The sequence below is a fragment of the Hemitrygon akajei genome, chromosome 9 (assembly GCF_048418815.1).
Source record: "Hemitrygon akajei chromosome 9, sHemAka1.3, whole genome shotgun sequence".
NCBI classification, from domain to species: Eukaryota; Metazoa; Chordata; class Chondrichthyes; order Myliobatiformes; family Dasyatidae; genus Hemitrygon; species Hemitrygon akajei.
Window position 1 is genome coordinate 175,373,825 of NC_133132.1, and position 22,348 is coordinate 175,396,172.

The 22,348-nt window shown below is 42.7% G+C and overlaps 1 protein-coding gene across 1 annotated transcript in view; it reads left to right on the top strand.

Moving 5' to 3' along the window:
* Positions 1-22,348, top strand: part of LOC140733768 (PC3-like endoprotease variant B) — a 2,072,848-nt gene that overhangs the window by 1,316,983 nt on the left and 733,517 nt on the right. The window contains 1 exon segment of the mRNA XM_073057521.1: positions 5,690-5,793. Coding sequence (XP_072913622.1) covers positions 5,690-5,793 — 104 coding nt within the window.

A 22,348-nucleotide genomic window follows, 5' to 3' on the forward strand; every position in this document is an offset into this window, starting at 1 on the left:
AACCTCAAACCTCCCCCCAGCTCCCCTCCCTCCCACGCGTAAGCGGTAGCAAGCAACAATCCCCCTCCCCCCACCGGCAAAATAAAGCATGGGCACCTCCACCGAGCACTCAAGCTTGAGTAAAGCAATAGCAAAGACAGACTTGCTGTACCCCAAAGACTTTGTGTTTCACCCAGCATCCCTAATAAGAGAGAAAAAGATGTCTCCGTTTCACAGCGAGCGGGCAGACATAACAAACAACGCGCTGGTTTACAATGTTAAAAGTCAGTTGTCTCACTTCTTACAAGCTCTGTGCCCAAAGATCTTGAGCCTCTGGTCATACAGCCGTAGATATTCCGACTCCATCGACGACACACGCGTCTCCTGCCGTGACACCAACCTTTGAACTCCCTGCCTCCAGAGCCCCGAGATCCTCGGCCTTCAAAGCCGAGCCAAACTCTTAGGCTGAGCCCTTGGCGTGCCGAACAATGGCCAGTTATGAAACCCCGAGAGCGGGTCCCATTCTCACAATGAACTGTAGTCAGCGTGTAACTCCAGGTCAGGGTCTTTCAAAGAACCCTGAAAGGGAAAAATAAAGATACTAAAGATGGAAATAGAGCTGTTTCCAAAGATGCAGGCAAATGAGTCACCATTTCCTTTTACCTTAAGCTCTTTAATCACTTCCTGTTAATTATATAACACCCAGTCCAGTATAGCTGGTCCCCTAGTAGACTCAACGACTAACTGCTCTAAAAAGTTATCTCTTAGGCATTCAACAAACTCACTCTCTTGAGATCCATTATGAACCTAATTTTCCCAATCGACCTGCATGTTAAAACCTTCCATAACGTTGCCCTTTTGACTCACCTTTTCTATTTCATGTTGTAACCTGTGATCCACCTCCCAGCCACTGTTGGGAGGCCTGTATATAACCTCCATTAACGTCCTTTTACCCTTGCAGTTTCTAAATTCAACCCACAAGGATTCAACATTTTCCGATCCTATGTCACTTCTTTCTACTGATTTGACATCATACCTGGCAATCTGTAACATTGCAACAGAATCATTCACCTTATTTCTTACACTACGTGCATTTAGATACAACACCCTGAGTTGCTATCTGCTATCCTTTCTGACTCTGAATTCCTAATGATTTGATACTCAGCCTGTTGGCTGCAACTAAGTCCCATCACCTGTCTGCCCTTCCTGACAATCTGACTGCACGCTGTCTTTTTACCACCCGTCCTATCCTGAGTCCCTTCACTCCGGTTCCCACCCCCTGCAGCTCCAACAAACCTGCCCGCAAGAATATTTGTCCCCTTAGGTTCAGGCGCAACCCGTCACTTTTGAACAGGTTATACCTCCACGCAGAGGAGATCCCAATGATCCAAGAACCTGAAGCCCTGCTTCCTGCAGCAGCTTCTCAGTCATGCATTTATCTGCCAGATGCTCCTGTTTCTGCCCTCACAGGCATGTGGCACAGACAGCAATCCAGAAATTACTACCCTGGAAGTCCTGCTTCTCAGCTTTCTACCTAGCTCTCTAAATTCTCTTTTCAGGACCTCTTTGTTTTTCCTTCCTATGTCATTGGTAACAATTGGTACTGGATGCTTCTCCTTCCTCTCCAAAATGTTGCGGATGCGATCTGAGACATCCCTAACCCTGGCACCTGGGAGGCAACATGCCATCTGGGTGTCCCATTCACGTCCACAGAATCTCCTGTCTGTTCCCGAGTATCAAGTCCCCTATCACTACCAGTCCCTTCTTCTCTCTCTTCCCCTTCTGCACCACCGACCCATGCTCAGTGCCTGTAACCTGGTCGCCATGGCATTGGCTTGGGAGGTCATCCCCCACAGAAGTATCCAAAGTGGTATACTTGTTTTTGAGGGGAATGGCCACAGGGTGCTCTGCTCGAATTGCCTATTTCCATTTCCCCTGACAGTCACCCAGCTACTCGCCACCTGTAACTTTGGCGTGTCTACCTCCCTGTAACTCTGAGAATCCTGCACCTACGTTCTCACCTCTCACCTGCCAGTTTGTTCTCTCCTTCCTCTGCCATCTTTTCATTCTGGCTTCTTCCCCCTTCCCTTCCAGTCAGATGAAGGGTCTCAGCCTGAATGGTCATCTGTTTGTTCCCCTGCACAGCCTGCCCTTCTGAGCTCCTCCAGTACGTAGTGCGCGTTCCTCTGGATTGAACAGGAAATGTGCGTCAAGGTGCAGTGCACAAAAACTGAAATACAAATTATGGGCAAATAAAACATTAAAGTCCCATAGTAGCATAGCGCTTCACATTACATCTCAGGCATTTGGATTTCAAAGTTTAATTCCAGCGTCCTCTACCGGAAGATTGTATTTTTTCTCGGTGACCACGTGTGCTCCGGTTTCCTCCCACATTCCAAAGACGTCCCAGCGAGTAGGTCAATTGGTGGATGTAAATTGTCCTGTGATTAGGCTAGTGTTAAATACATGGATTGCTGGGTAGTGTGACTCAGGGGGCCTGTTCCTGCTCTAAATAAGTAAAATCTTTAATCTCTAAATCTTTAAGTTAAATAAAGAAATTAATATAAAACAAAACTAAGAAAGAATGTGTAAAAACACAAAATGCTGGCAGAACTCAGCAGGCCAGACAGCATCTATAGGAGGAGGTAGTGACGACGTTTCGGGAGAAAGAATGTGCTTGATGCGACTGAAATGTTGACAATCCATTTCCTTCCACTGAGTTACACTAGCAGTTTGTTTTCACTCCAGATCCTAACATCTATGTTCAAAAGATCAAAGTAAATTCATGATCGAAGTATGTACAGTACTCTGAAAAGCTCTCAAAGCATATAATATATACATATATATGGTATATATAGCCAGGGTGCCCAAGACTTTTATACAGTACTTCATTTGTTAATATGGAGCTGAGAGTGAGTTTCAGAGTCAGAATCAGGTTTATTATCACCGGCATATGACGTGAAATTTGTTAATTTAGCAGCAGCAGTTCAATGCAATACATAATCTAGCAGGGAGAACAATAGTAATAATAAATAAACAAGTAAATCAATGACGTATATTGAATAGATTTTTTAAAATGTGCAAAAACAGAAATGCTATGTTTGTAAATCTGGTGGGAGCAATAGATGTTGGGAATGTCGAAGGTGAAGCACCATGGGAGGGGTATAGGACAGGTGGCCAAGAACACGTGCCAGGGGCAGAGGAGGGGGTGGTTGTGTGACTGTGTAGACACACTCAGTCCTAAGACATGAGGCAAGGTCATTTGATTCCAAACAATTAGTTTCTTGATCATTATAGACTGTCTCTCTGGCACTTCCCGCTCCCTCCCCTCTCCCTTCCCCTTTTCCCAACCATGATTCCCCTCTCCCTGTCCCCTCCCACTCTCAGTCCACAATAGAGACCCATATCAGAATCAGGTTTATCATCTCTCAAATATGTCATGAAATCTGTATTTTTGTGGCAGCAGTACAATGCCATATATAACGTTACTATAGTACTGTGCGAAGGACAAAGGCACCCGAGCTATAAGTGCACAGGACTATGTACGTTCATTTTCGTGTGGGCATTCACAATAAATGCAGTGCCCATAAGAAGTTTTGGAAGTTTTCATGTTTTATTGTTTCACAACATTAAATCACAATGGATTTAATTAGACTTTTTAGACACTGATTATCAGATAAAGACTCTTCTGTGTCAAAGTGAAAACAGATCTCTACAAAGTGATCTGAATTAATTACAAACATAAAACACAAAATACTTGATTGCATGAGTATTGACCCTCTTTAATACGACATATCGAATCATCACAGGTGCAGCCAGATGGTTCAGAAGTCACATAATTAATCAGATGGAGATCACCTGTGTGCAGTCACGCTGTTTCAATTGATTGTAGTGAAAATGCATCTGTAACTGAAAGGACCAACTGCTGGTGAGTCAGTATCCTGGCAAAAACTACACCATGAAGACAAAAGAACACTCCAAGCAACTCTGCAAAAAGGTTATTGAAAAGCACAGGTCAGGAGATGGATTCAAGAAAATTTTCAGGTCACTGAATATCCCTTGGAGTACAGTTAAATCAATAACCAAAAAATGGAAAGAATATGGCATAGTTGTAACTCTGCCTAGAGTAGGCCGTCCTCAAAAACTGAGTGACTGTGCAAAGAGGGGAACTAGTGAGGGAGGCCACCAAGAGACCTATGACAACTCTAGAGGAGTTACAAGCTTCGGTGGCTGAGATGGGAGAAACTGCACATAAAACAACTGTTGCCTGGGTGCTTCACCAGTTGTAGATTTGTGAGAGAATGGAAAAAAGAAAGCCACTGTTGGGGGAAAAAAACTTGTATGAAATCTTAGCTAGAGTTTGCCAGAAAGCATGTGGGAGACTCTGAAGTCAGCTGGAAGGAAGTTCTATGGTTTGATGAAATCAAAATTGAGCTTTTTGGCCATCAGAACAAATGCTATCTTTGGCGTAAGCCCAACACTGCACATCATCAAAAACACACCATTCCTACTGTGAAGCATGGTGGTGACTACCTCATGCTGTGGAGATGCTTCACTGCAGCAGGCCCTGGGAGGCTTGTGAAGGTAGAGAGTAAAATGAATTCAGCAAAATACAGGGAAATCCTGGAGGAAAACCTGATGCAGCCTGCAAGAGAACTGCGACTTGGGAGAAGATTTGTTTTCCAGCAAGACAATGACCCCAAGCATATTGCCAAAGCTACACAAAGCTTAAATAACAACAAAGTTAATGTCTTGCATTGGTCAAGTCAGAGTCCAGACCTCAATCCAATTGAAAATTTGTGGCTGGGGCTGTTCACTCACAATCCCCATGCAATGTGACAGAGCTTGAGCAGTTTTATAAAGAAGAACGGGGAAAAATTGCAGAGTCCAGATATGCATAGACCTATTCACACAGACTCAATCAAGGCTGTAATTGCTGCCAAAGATGCATTTACTAAATACTGACTTGAAAGGTGAATACTTATGAAACCAATTATTTTGTGTTAAATAATTGTAATTAATCTAGATCACTGTGTAGAGATCTGTTTTCACTTTGACATAAAAGAGTCTTTTTCTGTTGATCTATGTTAAAAAAAGCCACAGTGATTCAATGTGGTAAAACAATAAAGCATGCAAACTTCCAAGGGGGGTGTATATTTTTGATAGGCTCTGTAGAAAGCAACAAAATAGACTCAATGAAAAACGGTACAGTCTCTTGTGTCCTACCATCGTCACCTTCATTAGGAAACACCTTTTCCACCATCCACCTGATTTTCACTGCTGTCATTCCTGTAGACACTTTAATTATATCTGTGATTTATTTGATTCCCACTTACATTAGGAGGAAGAGAAAGTTACTCACCTAAGTGTTAAATTTTACATTGTCTGCAGCAAAAGAGCAACTTTATGCAAAATTAGAAGCACCCAAAATAATTGTAAAGGCCCCATTTCAGAGCAGTAACAGAGGAATATGGAAAGCCATTTCATTTTATTTCCTGTTGCTTACTATTAAGATTTTCCCAAAGGACCAAGTACAGCTGTCTCATTCCAGTAGTAATGACCTAGTTTTATGACTTTTGTTGAATTAAAAGAGAAAATACAGTAACGCTCTCTTTGTTGATGGTGTAAAAACATGATGGAGATTTATGCCTGTTGCTTTTCCAGAACCTGCCTCATTAATTTTGGTGCTCACTGCATTTGTCATTTTCAGGTGACAGCTACCAACAGCGTGAGGGGGTGTGATTCACATTTCCGAGGCACCTCGAGTGCTGCACCACTGGCTACGGGAATCCTGGCATTGGTCCTGGAAGCCAAGTAAGTCTTGAACTATAGTTTGTATTCATACAGCCTTCCCCAATTTTCCCTTTTGTCTCAAAATTATCACGCACTTCAAAGGTTTTCACTCGACCAAAGTCATGGAAGTAGCTGCAGAGATTGCTGATGACCTCATCTGAAGAAACGTACAACATTTAAGAGTCAGGATGTGAATTAGCATGATAACTTTGCTCAGTTATTTTAAGATGGAAAACTTAAATCTGCACTCTGTGGCTGCTCTGCTAGGTACACTCTACATCTGTTCATTTAATATTTATTTATTTATGGATATAGTGTGGAATAGATCCCTGCACCACCTAGTAACGCTAGCCTTCTCACAGGACAATTTAAAATGACCAGTTAAGCTACTAACCCTTACGTCTTCGGAATATGCAATTGTAATTGCATGATATCTACTCAGCCAATCAGGTGGCAGCAATTCAATGCATAAAAACATGCAGACATGGTCAAGGGGTTCAGTTGTTTTTTCAGACCAGACATCAGAATGGGGAAGAAATGTGATCTAAGTGACTTTGAATGTGGAATGATTGTTGGTGCCAGATGGGGTGGTTCGAGTATTTCAGGAACTGCTGATCTCCTGGAATTTTCACACACAACAGTCTCCAGAGTTCACAGAGAATGTTGCGAGAAACAAAATTAAAACATTTGTCAATGAGAGAAGCCAGAGGAGAATGGGCAGACTGGATCAACCTCACAGGAAGGTGGCAGCAACTCAAATAACCACAGGTTACAATAGTGCAGAATAGCACCTTCAAACACACGATATGTCGAGCCTTGAAGTGGATCGGCTTTAGCAGCAGAAGACCGGGTAATACATTCAGCAGCCACTTTATTAGATTCATGGGGTACAGGATGTTTGGGAGGTATACAGGGGGTTGAGGAGGTACAGGGGTACAGGAGGGGTTAAGGATGTACAGGAGGAAGAAAAGAGTTCAAAGAGTACACGGGATACAGGAGGGTTGGGGGTACGGGGAGTTCAGGGATTCAGGAGTTTCATGAGGTTCATAGAGTGTACAGGATGTACAGTGGATTCAAGTGAGAAAGGAATTCAAGGGGTACAGGAGTTTCAGATGTTCGGGAGGTACAGGATGCAGGTGGTACACATGGAATACAGGGTTCAAGGAGTACAGGAGTTTCAGATGTTCGGGGGGTACAGGATTCAGGTGGTACACATGGAATACAGGGTTCAAGGGGTACAGTGGGTTCAGGTGTCCAGTGGATTCAGGATGTTCAGGGGTACAAGAGGTAGAGGGGATGCAGGGGGTAGATGGGGCACAGGAGATACAGGGGTTACAGTGGATTCAGGAGGTTTAAGGGATACAGTGGGTTCAGGGGATATGGGGGTAGAAGAGGTACAGGAGATTCAGGGCTTCTGGGGTATATGGGGTAGAAGAGGTTCAGGAGATACAGGGGTACAGTGGCTTCAGGAGGTACAGAGAGTTCAGGCATTATGGGGGTACAGTGTGATCAGGAGATATACGGGGGTACAGGGGAGTCCAGTGGGTTCAGGAGGTATGGGGTACAGTGGGTTTAGGGGGTATACAGGAGTTAGAGGGGGTACAGGAGGTATATGGGGGTACAGTGGATTCATGAGATATATGGGGGTACGAGGGGTTGAGGAGGTACGGGGGTACAATAGGTTCAGGAGGTACAGGGGTACAGGGGGTTCAGGAGCTAAAGGAGGTACTGGAGGTTTAGGGGGTATAAGACATTTAAGTACTACCTAGTAAAGTGGCCACTTTAATATCCCAAGTGTCTGGAGAGAAGCTGACAAATCTCACAGTAGATATTTGGCAGGGATGAACATCGATGCTCTGTTATTGTCATGTATCTGGGCTATTTAGGCAAATAAGGCTTTTTAAAGACAACTGGATGAGGAGAGGCAGGATAAAATTTGTAAATTCTGTGCTCTCGGTAGGGAACCACACTTGAAGGACATGCAGCTCTGAAAAATAAGTACTTCAGTACGGTATTCGAGCTCATCTCTGACTCGTGTTCTCATCGAGCAAGGCTCACACTGTGAATGTGAGAGTACTGTACTCGCCCAAACATTTTAGAAATGTGTCAAATCATCGTTGTTAATAAAGGAACAGTGCCTTACCGAAACAGTGTTAGGCAAAACTTATTTCTTATTTCTTGTGGTTTTATTTCTGTCAGCTTCTCTCTAGACTCTTGAGATGATAAAGCTACTGGTTTAAATCACATCAAGTCAAGTAACTAAAAGAATCATTAGGAGGGAAAAGATGAAATATGAAAGCAAGCTGGCAAACAATATCAAAGTGGATAGTAAAAGCTTTTCCAGTTATGTAAAAAAAAATAAAAGAGAAATGAGGGTGGATAGAAGACTGCTAGAAAATGAGGCCGGAGAAATAATAATGGGGGACAAAAAGACAGCTGATAAACTCAATGAGTATTTTGCATCAGTCTTCACTGTGGAAGACACCAGCAGTGTGCCAGGTGTTGAAGGGTGTGAGGGAAGAGAAGTGAGTGCAGTTATTATAAAAGAGAAGGTGTTCAAAAAGCTGAAAGACCTAAAGGCAGGACAAGAATTGTGCCATGGGGTTCTGATAGAGATTGTGGACGCATTAGAAATGACCTTTCCAAAATCATTGGACTCATGACATGGGGCCAGAGGACTGGAAAAATGCAAATTTCACTCCACTCTATAAGAAAGGAGGAAGACAGCAAGAAGTAAATTATGGACCAGTTAGCCTGACATCAGTGGAGATGTCGGATGTTGGAGTCAATTGTTAAGGATGAGGTGATGCAGCACTTGGTGACACAGGACAAGATTGGACAAAGCATGTTTCCTTAAGGAAAAATCCTGCCTGACAAACCTGTTGGAATTCTTTCAGGAGATTACAAGTAGGATAGATAAAGGGGATGCAATGGATGTTGTATATTTGGACTTTCAGAAGGCCTTTGACAAGGTGCCACACATGATGCTGTTTACCAAGTTAAAAGCCCATGGCATTACAGGGAAGTTACTAACATGGTTGGAGCATTGGCTGATTGGTAGGAGATGGGAGGCAACTCTTTCCTTTCTACATTATTTTACAAAATTTCATAGTTCTTTCAAATTACATGCAATTTCATTCTGTTGGTGAATTCTAGTATTATTTTCCCATTTCACTAATGTTATTTTACTGTGATAGAGGCACACGTGACAAGAGAACACACTCATAACAGCCTACAGCTCCAAGAAACCTCCTTACATTTTCCTCCTTTTCTTTCCTTGTTGCTACATTTGACAAAATTGCATGACCTCATATTTTGACCGTATTCTCTTCTGATTATCATGACCTTTTTAAAGAAATCTTCAAATTTCATTTATTTTATTTTCATTATCAGTCCTTGTTCATTCTACAAAGAATTCAGTTCAATTGGTCAAATACAATATCTCTTTAAAAATTGTGCTACCCAACCCAAATTAAATCATGTTTTTTAATTAGATTAGTAATTTCAAAGATATTCTTTATTTGCCACATATACATTGAAACATGCAATGAAATGTGTTGTTTGTGACAACGACATACACAGTCTGAAGATGTTGTGAGGGTAGTCCGCAAGGGTTGCCCCCCTTCTGGCACCCACGTTGCATGCCAACAGCTTACTAACCCTAACCTGTATGTCTTTGGACTGTGGGAGGTAAGTAGAGCCCCCAAAGGAGTCCCACATGGTCACAGCCACCCACAAGCCCCTTATAGACAGTGGCATGAATTGAACCTTGATGTTACAGCTGCCCCTGAAATGTGTTGAACTAACTGCTACACTGCCATTTCATCCTACAATGCTGATCATTGCTGGCAATTTAAGTCAGAGTAACTGGTTTATAATTATCTGTACTCTCCTGTTCTCCTAAAGACTTTATTTCCAAAGAATATTGAGGAAACATGGCCAGTCATCTTTATCTTCCTTGGAGCAGCACAGTAGCATGGCAACTAGTGCAAGGCTTTAGAGTGCTAGCTGGTTCAAACACACCGCTGTCAAAATCCGAATCCGAATCCGGTTTAATATCACTGGCATTTATCATGAAATGTGTTGTTTTGCGGCAGCAGCACATTGCAATTGTTCATTTGTTATGTGGCATAAGTGATCGGGATTGTTTTTTTGGTGAACTTTTCTACAGAAGTGATTTGCCATTGCTACCTTCTGGGCAGTGTCTTTACAAGGTGGGTGATCCCAGCCATTATCGATACTCTTCAGAGATTGTCTGCCTGTTGCCAGATTGCATGGCTTTGCTCCGGTTACTCCAGTTTCCTCCAATATTCCATCAATAGAAGATTAGGATTAGCAAATTGTGGACATGCTACATTGGCCTGAGAAACATGTTGACATTCGTAGGCTACGCCCAGCGCATCCTTGGACTGTGTTGGTCATTGATGCAAGCACTGCACTTCACTCTATGTGCTTCTGTTTTGATGTACTTTACATGTGACAAATAAACCTAATTAATCTCTAATCTCAAAGTTGGCAGGCTTCAGTAATTTGTCTGCATATCATATCACTAACTACTTTTATACTGTACATTTTTAAATCATGGTCTCATGAAACCATTTTGCCAATAGGGTAAAAACTCATTTACTCTATTCACAATGCCATGTCAGGAAAAAGACAACTTTTTGTTCACAGAATTCATTCTGAACCTTATCATAAGTTACACTCAGTGATCACTTTATTAAGTATGGAGTAGAACCTGGTATGGTCTTCAGCTGTTTGTGGCCCATCCACCTTAAGGTTCAATGTGTTATGTGTTCAGAGATGTTCTTCTGCACACCATTGTTGTAATGTGTGGTTATTTGAGTTACTGTCACCTTCCTGTCAGCTTGAACCAGTCTGGCCATTCTCCTCTGACCTGCTGCTCACAGGATAAGCAGGTTAATTGGTCATTGTAAATTGTCCCATGATTAGGCTGGATTAAATAGGTGGGTTGCTGGGCAGTGTGGCTCAGGGGGTCAGAAAGGCCTCTTCCACACTGTATCACTAAATAAATAAGTTCACAAACCAAAGTGTATTTAAATCTTTATTGAATGATGAAGTGAATGCAGAAGTCCATCTTCTATGCTTTTGTAATATACAAAGCAAATGTGTAAGTGTCAATAAAAGAAAGTCTGAGTTAGTGTTCCACTGGTAAAGAATTATCACCAGCTGTTCTTACTGTCCTTGGGACTGGAATGGCTCCTACTTGCAAACTCTGTGCTGTGCACCATGACCCACAGTTGATGTTCTTCAGTTTAACCACTGTTATCAGTATTGATGGATCTCCTGCCACCTGATTTTTCTCTACTTAACACTCTTCTTGAGGAACTCATTCAAAGATTCCAAGTATATTTATTATCAAAGTATGTATGCAGTATATAACCCGTGATTCGTGTTCCCCAAAGACAGCCACAAAACAAAGAGGACATAGATTTTAAACTTGTTGTTTAACCTTTTTCAAGTCAAGTCAAGTCACTTTTATTGTCATTTCAGCCATAACTGCTGGTACAGTACATAGTAAAAATGAGACAACGTTTTCCAGGACCATTGTGTTACATGACACAGTAAAAAAACTAGACTGAACTACGTAAAAAAACAACACAGAAAAAAGCTACACTAGACTACAGACCTACACAGGACTGCGTAAAGTGCACAAAACAGTGCAGGCATTACAATAAATAATAAACAGGACAATAGGGCAGTAAGGTGTCAGTCCAGGCTTTGGGTATTGAGGAGTCTGATAGCTTGGGGGAAGAAACTGTTACATAGTCTGGTCATGAGAGCTCGAATGCTTTTTCCCTTTTTCCCAGACGGCAGGAGGGAGAAGAGATTGTATGAGGGGTGCGTGGGGTCCTTCATAATGCTGTTTGCTTTGCGGATGCAGTGTGTAGTGTAAATGTCCGTGATGGCAGGAAGAGAGACCCTGAAGATCTTCTCAGCTGACCTCACTATCCGCTGCATGCTTTTGTGATCCAAGATGGTGCAATTTCTGAACCAGGCAGTGATGCAGCTGCTCAGGATGCTCTCAATACAACCACTGTAGAATGTGATGAAGATGGGGGGTGGGAGATGGACTTTCCTCAGCCTTCGCAGAAAGTAGAGACACTGCTGGGCTTTCTTTGCTATGGAGCTGGTGTTGAGGGACCAGGTGAGATTCTCCACCAGGTGAACACCAAGAAATTTGGTGCTCTTAATGATCTCTACCAAGGAGTCGTCGATGTTCAGCGGGGAGTGGTCGCTCCGTGCCCTCCTGAAGTCAACAACCATCTCTTTTGTTTTGTTCATATTCAGAGACAGGTTGTTGGCTCTGTACCAGTCTGTTAGCTGCTGCATCTCCTGTCTGTAAGCTGACTCATCATTCTTGCTGATGAGACCCACCACGGTTGTGTCATCGGCAAACTTGATGATGTGGTTCGAGCTGTGTGTTGCAGCACAGTCGTGGGTCAGCAGAGTGAACAGCAGTGGACTGAGCACACAGCCCTGGAGGGACCCCATACTCAGTGTGATGGTGTCGGAGATGTTGCTTCCGATCCAGACTGACTGCGGTCTCCCAGTCAGAAAGTCTAGGATCCAGTTGTAGGGAGAGGTGTTCAGGCCCAGTAGGCTCAGCTTTCCAATCAGTTTCTGAGGGATGATTTTCTTGAGGAACTCATTCTTCACCATTTTTGGATGTTGCTTTTAAATGTTTTTTTTTCATGATCATGACTGTGTACACTTCAAACCCTAGGCATCACACATTTACTGCAGAATTGGACATTGGTATGGTATTAATAGTTTAATCAGTTGGATGAGTTGGGAAAGAAGAGAACGGGTAGTTTTTCGGCTTATCTCAGGAATTGTTCGTAGGTAGCAGAGTCAAATATTTTCAATAAAAATCCAAGTGCATGGCATAATAGGGGCACTAGATAAACACTTTAGCTAAAAAGGGCTGGAGAGACCTAGAAGCTTGAAGCTTTATTGTTGGTTTGCAAATGATCTCTTGAGTAGTCACATTCAGAGTGAGAGCTAGGAGGAATAATCTGTCCACTTGGTTCCACTAAATATCTATGATCAGATGAATGTAGACAGCAGATGAATAAAAACACGAGATTCTGCAGATGAATGGAAATCCAGTGCAACACACACAAAATGCCACAGGAAATGGAGGGAAATGAACTGTCAACACTTCAGTCTAAGATTTTTCATCCATATTGAAGAGGTCTCAAACAGCAGACAAAGCTCTCCTATGCTACTATAATGAGAAACTAATGGTGATTTTTTTTGTCGGGTATATTTATTGAGAATACAGGGTTTACATCCTTGATGATTGTTTGCTTATAATAATGAAGGAATGAATGAGTGAATATAGTCTCAGGAAAGCAGCATCCATTATAATGGCTCCCACCACCCAGGCCATGTCTTCTTCTCACTGCTACAGCCTTATCCACACTACCAGATTCAGGAACAGTCAGCCTCTTGAACCAGTTCACTCAGCTTCACTTGCCCCATCACAGAACTGTTCCCATAACCTATGAACTCTCTTTCAAGGACTCTTCATCTCATGTCTCAAAATTTATTGCTTATTTAGTGTTTTTCTCAGTTCAAGCTGGTCTCTCTTCCCGCCATTAGGGACATTTACACCACACGCTGCATCCGCAAAGGAAACAGCATTATGAAGGACCCCACGTACCCCTCATACAATCTCTTCTCCCTCCTGCCATCTGGGAAAAGGCACTGAAGCATTCGGGCTTTCACGACCAGACTATGTAACAGTTTCTTCCCCCAAGTCATCAGACTCCTCAATACCCAAAGCCTGGACTTACTGCCCTATTGTCTTGTTTATTATTTATTGTAATGCCTGCACTGTTTTGTGCACTTTATGCAGTCTGTAGACAAGTGTAGTTTTTTTCTGTGTTGTTTTTTTACCTAGTTCAGTCTAGTTTTTGTACTGTGTCATGTAACACCATGGTCCTAGAAAACATTGTCTCATTTTTACTGTGTACTATACCAGCAGTTATGGTTGAAATGACAATAAAAAGTGACTTGACTTGGTAACACCTGAAGTACAGGCATACCCAAGAACTCTCATTTCTCAAATGCTATGAACATTTGGACTATTCTAGTGAAGTTTTTATTGTGGCTCTCTGGAGAATTGCATGACTATTGCTACGTAGGCTAATTGTTTAATGCTATTGTTTAGTGACTTCGGGATGATACCATTTGTAGATATTACTACAGGGGCAATGTATACTCTGCCAATGTTCCATAAACTTTCAGTTTCCTCTTTTAATTCAGCATATTTCTGGTTTTACACTTATTAGTTTCTGTATGTTTTGTTTATTATTAACAGTATTTCTTTTTGTATTTGTACTGTGTGTTGTATTTTGCACATTGCTTGTTGTCCATCCATTCTAATGAGTGCTGTCTTTCATTGATTCTATTATGTTTCTTGCATTTACTATGAATGCCTGCAAGGAAATGAATCTCAGTATATAGTGATGTATATGTTCTACCACTTGCCTACATATGAGTGGCAATTCACTGTAATCAATTCACAGGCATCACAGAAGCATATTGGTTAAGCAATTAATTTGCTGCGCCAGTGATCATTGATCAGGGTTTGATTCCTGCTGTTGTCTGTAAGGAGTATGTACTTTCTCCCCATGACCACATAGGTTTCCTCCAGGTGTCCCATATTCCAAAGTTATGCTATGTTATGCATGCTATGTTGGCACTTGAAGCGTGGCAACACTTGCAGACTGCTGGCAGTACAGTCATTTCAGAAAGGTCTGAATTATGAATCTGTGAAATGTGTAGTGAAATTTTCTAAAGCAGTTTATCTTAATTTGTCATTGAAAACACCATAGAAGTTTGTCTACAGTTGTCAGTAAAACATTTTAGATGAAAAATGTTTTTATCTAATTTTTTTATCAGTTGTACATTTTCCCACTGGTACCTAATGTACAAGTCTTCCTTAAATGGCCCAATTTGTTCTCAGTTTTCTGCTGGGCATCTGTAGCATCCAACATTTGCGTTTTGGCTTCACAAAACATGCCTCAATCTCTGCTCATTTGCCTCCATTCATCAGTCAATTTATTACAGATTGTTCAATGTCATTTCCTGTACACAAGTGTAAGGGAGAACAAAATAATTGTTACTCTGGATCCAATGCAGCACAAAAAAAACAAAAGACCACAATAATAATTCTAGAAAGCACACAATAAATATAAATATATAAGATAGTTTATTTGCGTAGATTGATTGTATGTCCACATAGTGAAGCAAGGCTGTACATAATGTGACGGACAGGAAATAATAAAACAGTGGTGGGTCAGTGGGTGGAGGTGTTGATCAGACTCACTGCTTGGGGAAAGTGACTGTTTCTGAGTCTGGGAGTGGAGGGGTGGGTCAGTGGGTGGAGGTGTTGATCAGACTCACTGCTTGGGGAAAGTGGTGACTGTTTCTGAGTCTGGGAGTGGAGGGGTGGGTCAGTGGGTGGAGGTGTTGATCAGCCTCACTGCTTGGGGAAAGTGACTGTTTCTGAGTCTGGGAGTGGAGGGGTGGGTCAGTGGGTGGAGGTGTTGATCAGACTCACTGCTTGGGGAAAGTGACTGTTTCTGAGTCTGGGAGTGGAGGGGTGGGTCAGTGGGTGGAGGTGTTGATCAGACTCACTGCTTGGGGAAAGTGACTGTTTCTGAGTCTGGGAGTGGAGGGGTGGGTCAGTGGGTGGAGGTGTTGATCAGACTCACTGCTTGGGGAAAGTGACTGTTTCTGAGTCTGGGAGTGGAGGGGTGGGTCAGTGGGTGGAGGTGTTGATCAGCCTCACTGCTTGGGGAAAGTGACTGTTTCTGAGTCTGGGAGTGGAGAGGTGGGTTAGTGGGTGGAGGTGTTGATCAGCCTCACTGCTTGGGGAAAGTGACTGTTTCTGAGTCTGGGAGTGGAGGGGTGGGTCAGGGTGGAGGTGTTGATCAGACTCACTGCTTGGGGAAAGTGACTGTTTCTGAGTCTGGGAGTGGAGGGGTGGGTTAGTGGGTGGAGGTGTTGATCAGCCTCACTGCTTGGGGAAAGTGACTGTTTCTGAGTCTGGGAGTGGAGGGGTGGGTCAGTGGGTGGAGGTGTTGATCAGACTCACTGCTTGGGGAAAGTGACTGTTTCTGAGTCTGGGAGTGGAGGTGTTGATCAGCCTCACTGCTTGGGGAAAGTGACTGTTTCTGAGTCTGGGAGTGGAGGGGTGGGTCAGTGGGTGGAGGTGTTGATCAGCCACACTGCTTGGGGAAAGTGCCTGTTTCTGAGTCTGGGAGTGGAGGGGTGGGTCAGTGGGTGGAGGTGTTGGTCAGCCTCACTGCTTGGGGAAAGTGACTCTTTTTGAGTCTGGTGGTCCAAGCATGGATGCTACGTAGTCTCCTCCTCCCTGATGGGAGTGTGACTAACAGTCCGTGAGCAAGGTGAATAGGAGTTTTCATGATGTTAATAGCCTTTTTCTGGCAGCCACTGTATGTATGTCCTTGATGGCAGTTAGGCTGGTGCCAGTGATGTGTTGGTAGTTTTGTCTACTGTTGCAGAGCCTTCCTGTCCGCTGAAGTGCATTTTCTGTACAAGCAGTGATACAACTTGTTGGGATGCTCCATCAATATCTTTGTGACACACTATTATAGTGATTGGAGTGCTTCATCATGGAAACCTGCTGTCATTCAAATTTCCTGTTATACAGCTGCACATCTCACAGCTGCTTTCATAGCATTTGGGGGATTTATACCCATTTGCTGGTTTGTTAGATGTTTAAAGATTATTTTCACAGGTACACCATGATTGACATATTTATTTTTGTTGCTAACAAGTCCATTCTTACTAGACGTGTCTATTTTCACCAGCAGTTTATGATTAGCATGCAAACGCATGCTGTTCAAATTTATTGCTGAAGAGGAGTTTCTTATGTTTAACTGAAGTCAGCTGAAAGGTAGTGGTAGGCTCATTTAAAGCCAATATTTTAATGAGTGAGTTCTATTTTACCGGGCTTAGTAAAGTAGGTTTTGATGGTATCAGAGAGTTCATTGTTAACAAAATGATTTATTGTCCTGCATCCTTTGCCATCAGCTACATTATGACCGAACCTCTGCTCTCACAGAGAAGTTAAATACTAAAGTTTTCATGTGGTGATGCATCGTTTACAGATTTTAGATGTGAAATATAGGAAGGTAAGTTCTGAAGAAGATGTATTTGCAATTCTGTGGTAAATCTGATGGGCATGAGGGTTTGCACACATTTAATTACTGGTAAGATCACCTTGCCTGAAGCATCAAGTACAGACCCATGGCAGCATGCATTTGGTTAGTTCCCATCTGAGTGGTCAACTACTACTCCTCTACCTCTTCCCTATCACTGGGCCTTGTAAACACGGAAATTCCAAGAAGAAGTTGAACCAGGTACTGACAGCACCAGAGGGCTGTGATAGGAGAGAAATAAAGAACTTGAGGGGCATCTTTTCCAACCAGAGTCTGGTTAGTATACAGAATGAGCTGCCAGAGGAAGATGTGGTATAGTATCATATAGGAAGCATATGTTCGTTCATTTGTTCATTATGTACCATGTCATAAGACATAGGTGATCATGGTCTTTGCATGACCATGATTGCTCTTGGCATATTTTTTCTACTGAAGCGGTTTGCCATTGCCTTCTTCTGGGGAGTGACTTTACAAAACGCTAGCGGAGGGACGGAGTGCTTTACACCTCCTTTGAGAGAGATATATTTTCACCTTGCCACCTTAGGAAGCACATGGATAGGTACATAGAAACATAGAAATCTGCAGCACATTACAGGCCCTTTGGCCCACAATGTTGTGCCGACCATGTAACCTACTCTAGAAAGTGCCCAGAATGTCCCTACTCCATAGCCCTCTATATTTCTAAGCTCCATGTACCAATCCAAGAGTCTCTTAAAAGACCCTATTGTGTTGCCTCTACCACATTTGCTAGCAGTGCATTCCATGTACTGTCCATTCTCTGTGTGAAAAGCTTACCTTTGACATAGATTGGAAAAATTTAGAAAGATGTGGCATGGTCCAAACAGGTAAGTGGGACTACCTTAGATGGGAATCTTGGTTGATTTGAACCAGTAGATCCACGGGCCCATTTCCATGCTGTAAGGCTCCATGACAGATACATGGAAAGGATTTGAGAGCTTGGAAACAAACACAGGCAAATGGGACTGGCAGTAAGCTAGTTATACTACAGGTAGGTCAGCAACTTGGTTGCTATAGATGAGTTTGCTGAAGGATCTGCTTTCTCTTCTATTCTTTTGTCTACACAACCAAAGCTGCTGGGGTATGGAGCTGAACAAAGCAGAAAATTTGACAAACTTTGATTATTTATTGTGTACTGGAAAATATATTGACTGGCTGCATCACAACTTGGTATCGAAACACCAATTCCTTTGAGTGGGAAATCTTACGAAAGGTAATGGATTTGGCCCAATACATCACAGGCAAAGCTCTCCCAATCATTGAGCGCATCTACACTGATGTAGGAAAGCAGCACCCATCGTCAAAGATCCTCACTACCCAGCTCATGCTCTTTTTTCTTGCTCCTGCCATCATGTAGAAGGTACAAGAACCTCAGGGCTCACAACACCAGGTTCATGAACAGTTACTGCTCCTCAAACATCAGGCTCTTGAACGAAAAGCCTTAACTACATTCATTTGCCATCCATTGAGATGATCCCTCAACCAATGATCTCACTTTAAGGGCTCAATATTTCATGTTCTCTTTATTTAGTGCTATTTATTTACATTTGCATTTGCACAGTTTGTTGTCCTCTGCATTCTGGTTGATCTTTCACTGATCCTGTTATAGTTACTATTCCATATATTTGTTGAGCATGCCTACAGGAATATGAATCTCAGGGTTGTATAGGGTGACATGTATATACTTTGATAATAACATTTACTTGAACTTTGAATGGCTTGGATTGCAGGTACATTGGCAGTGAAATCCAGGGCTTGGCACAGTTGGGCTTGTGAGGCAGGAGTGTCAGAGTTGACTTCATCCTTGCTCAAATCCTCAATCTGAGAGAAGCAATGGAGTTGATCATGGGTTCGCGTGCGGTCTCCAGACCGCACACTCTGCTCCACATCTCATTAAACTCTCTCAGAGACAGCAAAGCATTCAAGTCGGCTGCAAAGCACACCATCAAAATGTAAATCACTGGTTCCAATCACACACAGTCTACTATTAGATCATAAACACTCGAAAGTATGCAGCTACTGGAAATCAACAACAGCACACACAAAATGGCAGAGGAACTCGGCAGATCAGGTCAGGCAGCATCTATGGAGGGGGAATAAATAGCCGATGTTACAGTCTGAGACCATTGTTCAGTTCTATCATATTTGAAAGTAGAATCATATTTGAAAGAAGAAGGTGTAAAAGTTGTTTTTTTTTAATTACTAGTTTAGCACAACACTGATGGGTCTGTCCCTGTGCTGTATTGTTTTATGTTCTATTTTCGGTGTTCTTATCCAGATCAAGATGATCTGCAGGAATCCTGTGTTTTTGGTCAGCACATAAATAACATATTTGAGATTGTTACACAAAGTGATGATTGGGTTGGTTATGGAGAATGATGTAAGTCCTCAGGTGAAGATCAGGTCTGGTTTGGGATTTACTCTTGTCTTCATCCAGGATTGTATAGAGTCATAGGGTACCACAGCAAAGAAACAAGCTCTTCAGCTGCCTCATCTGTGCCAGACTGTTACTCTGCCCGAGATGCATTAAAGTTCACCTGGACTATTGCCCTTCATACTCCTCCCATCCATGTATCCATCTGAATTGTTAGATGTTTGCTGTCTGCATATCCATAAGCAAAGGATTCTGAGGTCAGGAATTCAGTGTAATGGAGGTGACACACCTGGGTTGCAATATTCCACAGTCTTGCATGTTGGGTCAATAACAACCTCATTATACCATATTTAAATATATTCAAGGTTGGGATTGATAACTTCTGAAGGGCTAAAGGGATAAGATTATAGGCATCACTGAGTCCATGAAACACTGCAGCACAGAAACGAACCCTTCAGCCCATCTAGTCCATGCTGTACATTATACTGCCTAGTCCCATTGACCTGCACCTGGACCACAGCCCCCCCCCCTCCAGGTACCGATCCAAATTTCTCTTAAATGCTGAAATCAAATCTGCATCGCACCACTTCCACTGGCAGCTCATTCCATACTTTCACCTCCCTCTGAGTGAAGGAGTGCCCCCTTATGTTCCCCTTCAATATTTCACCTTTCATCCTTGACCCATGACCTCTAGTTCATTCTAGTCTCATTCAACCAGTGTAAAAAGCCTGCTTGCTTTACCCTATCTATATGCCTCATAATTTTGTATACCTCTATCAAATCTCCTCTCAATCTATTACATTCCAATGAATAAAGTCCTAACCAATTTAATCTTTCCGTATAACTGAGGTCCTCAATACCAGGCAATATCCTTGTAAATTTTCTTCAAACTCCTGCAATCTAATTGATGCCTTTCCTGTAGATAAATGGCTAAAACTGCACCTATTACTCCAAATTAAGCCTCACCAGCTTTTATACAACTTCAACATAACATCCCATCTCCTGTACTCAATACTTTGAGTTACAAAGGCCAATGTGCCAAAAGGTTCCTTTATGACCCTATCAATCTGTGATGCCACTTTCAAGAAATTATGTTTCAGTATTCCCAGATCCCTCTGTTGTACCACACTTCTCCATGACCTTACCCTGGTTGGTTCTCACATTTGTCTGCACTAAATTACATCTCATTTTTCAGCCTGTTTTTTTTCCATCTGGTCCATATCCTGCTGCAAGCTTCTATTCAGGAAAGTAGAAGTGAGACTGAACATCAGATATGGCTTAATTGAACAGTTAATCCCTCATGAGGGATCATCAGACCTGTTCCATCTTTGATGTATTATATTCCCAATAGGACAGAAACTTACATTTCCCATCAGGGCAGTTATAGCTCAAACTTTAGTGGTTTAACCCATTTGTACAATCATTTTGTTTTCTTTTACTCTTTTATACTGAAGAATGACACAGTGAATGAAGACAAAAGCACATGCTGAATGTATCATCATGTATGTTATAAATGAAATATATTTTTGGGAAGTAAACCCTGGTATATCCACAATCGCAGATCACTGTTTGGTTCACTTTTCTTGCTGCATCTGATCCGCAGTGGCAATGATTTTGTTCTCCTTTTCTCTCCTGTACTGAAGAATGACCATAAACAATTCAAAATCCTGAATCTTGAGATAACATCACCAACTTTCTCATTGATACACTGTTTGTATCACCTGCAGTGGTTCTTATATTGATGTAATTATGCCACCCCTGAATCTACAACCTAGTTTCTTAAACACCAGGAAGTCTGCAGACACTGGAAATCCAAAGCAATACACACAAAATGCTGAAGGAACTTGGCAAATCAGGCAGCATCCATGGAAATGAATGGGCAGTCAACGTTCCAAGCTGAGACCCTTCTTCAGGACTGAGAAGGAAGAGGGAAGATGCTGGAATAAAAAAGAATGGGGGGGGAGGTGAGGGGAAGGAGCTGGAAGGTGATAGGTGAAGCCAGGTGGGTGGGGAAGTAAAGGGTTGGAGAGGAAGGAATCTGATAGGGGAGAGTGAACCATAGGAGAACGGGAAGGAGCAGAGGATCCAGCGGAAAGAAATAGGCAGGTGACAAGAGGTAAAAGGTCAGAGTGGGGATTAGAGGAAAGGGGTAATTTATTTACTGGAAATAGAAATCAATATTCATGCCATCAGCTTGGAGGCTACCCAAATGGAATGTAAGGTGTTGCTCCTCCACCCTGAGGGTGGCCTCATCTTGGCTCAAAATCAGGCATGGACTGATACATCATAATGGGAATGGGAATCAGAATTAAAATGTTTGAGCACCAGAAAGTTCCGCTTTCGGTGGTTGGAGCAGAGGTGCTGAATGACGTGGTCCCACAATTGTTGATGGATCTCGCCAGTGCGGAGCAGGCTGCATGGGGTACTGGATACAATAGAGAACTCCAGAAGATTCACAGGTGAAGTGTTGCCTCACCTGGAAGGACTGTCTGGGGCCCTGAATGGAGGTGAGGGAGGAGGTGGATAGGTACTTAGTTCACTTGAGGGGGTTAAATGCTGTGAGGGTGATCAGGAATGACAAATAGACAAGGCAATAGTAGAGGGAGTGATCACTGCAGAAAGAGCAGAGGTGGGGAAGTAAAGATATGTTTTTTGGTGGGATCCTTTTGGAGCTGGCAAAAGTTTGGAGGATGGTGTATAGGATGTGGAGCCTGATGGAGTGGTAGGTAAGGACTGGAGGAAAGCTTTCACTATTAAGGCAGTGGGAAGATGGGGAGAGCGCAGGTGTGCGGGAAATGAAGGAGATGCGGTTGATGGTAGCATCAGTGGTGGAAGGAGATAGGGTGAGGAGAGATATAGTCAAAATAACCATGCGAGTTGGTAGATTTATAAAAGATGTCAATTGACAGTTTGTCTCCGGAGACGGAGACAGAGAGATCAAGAAAGGGGAGGGAGGTGTCAA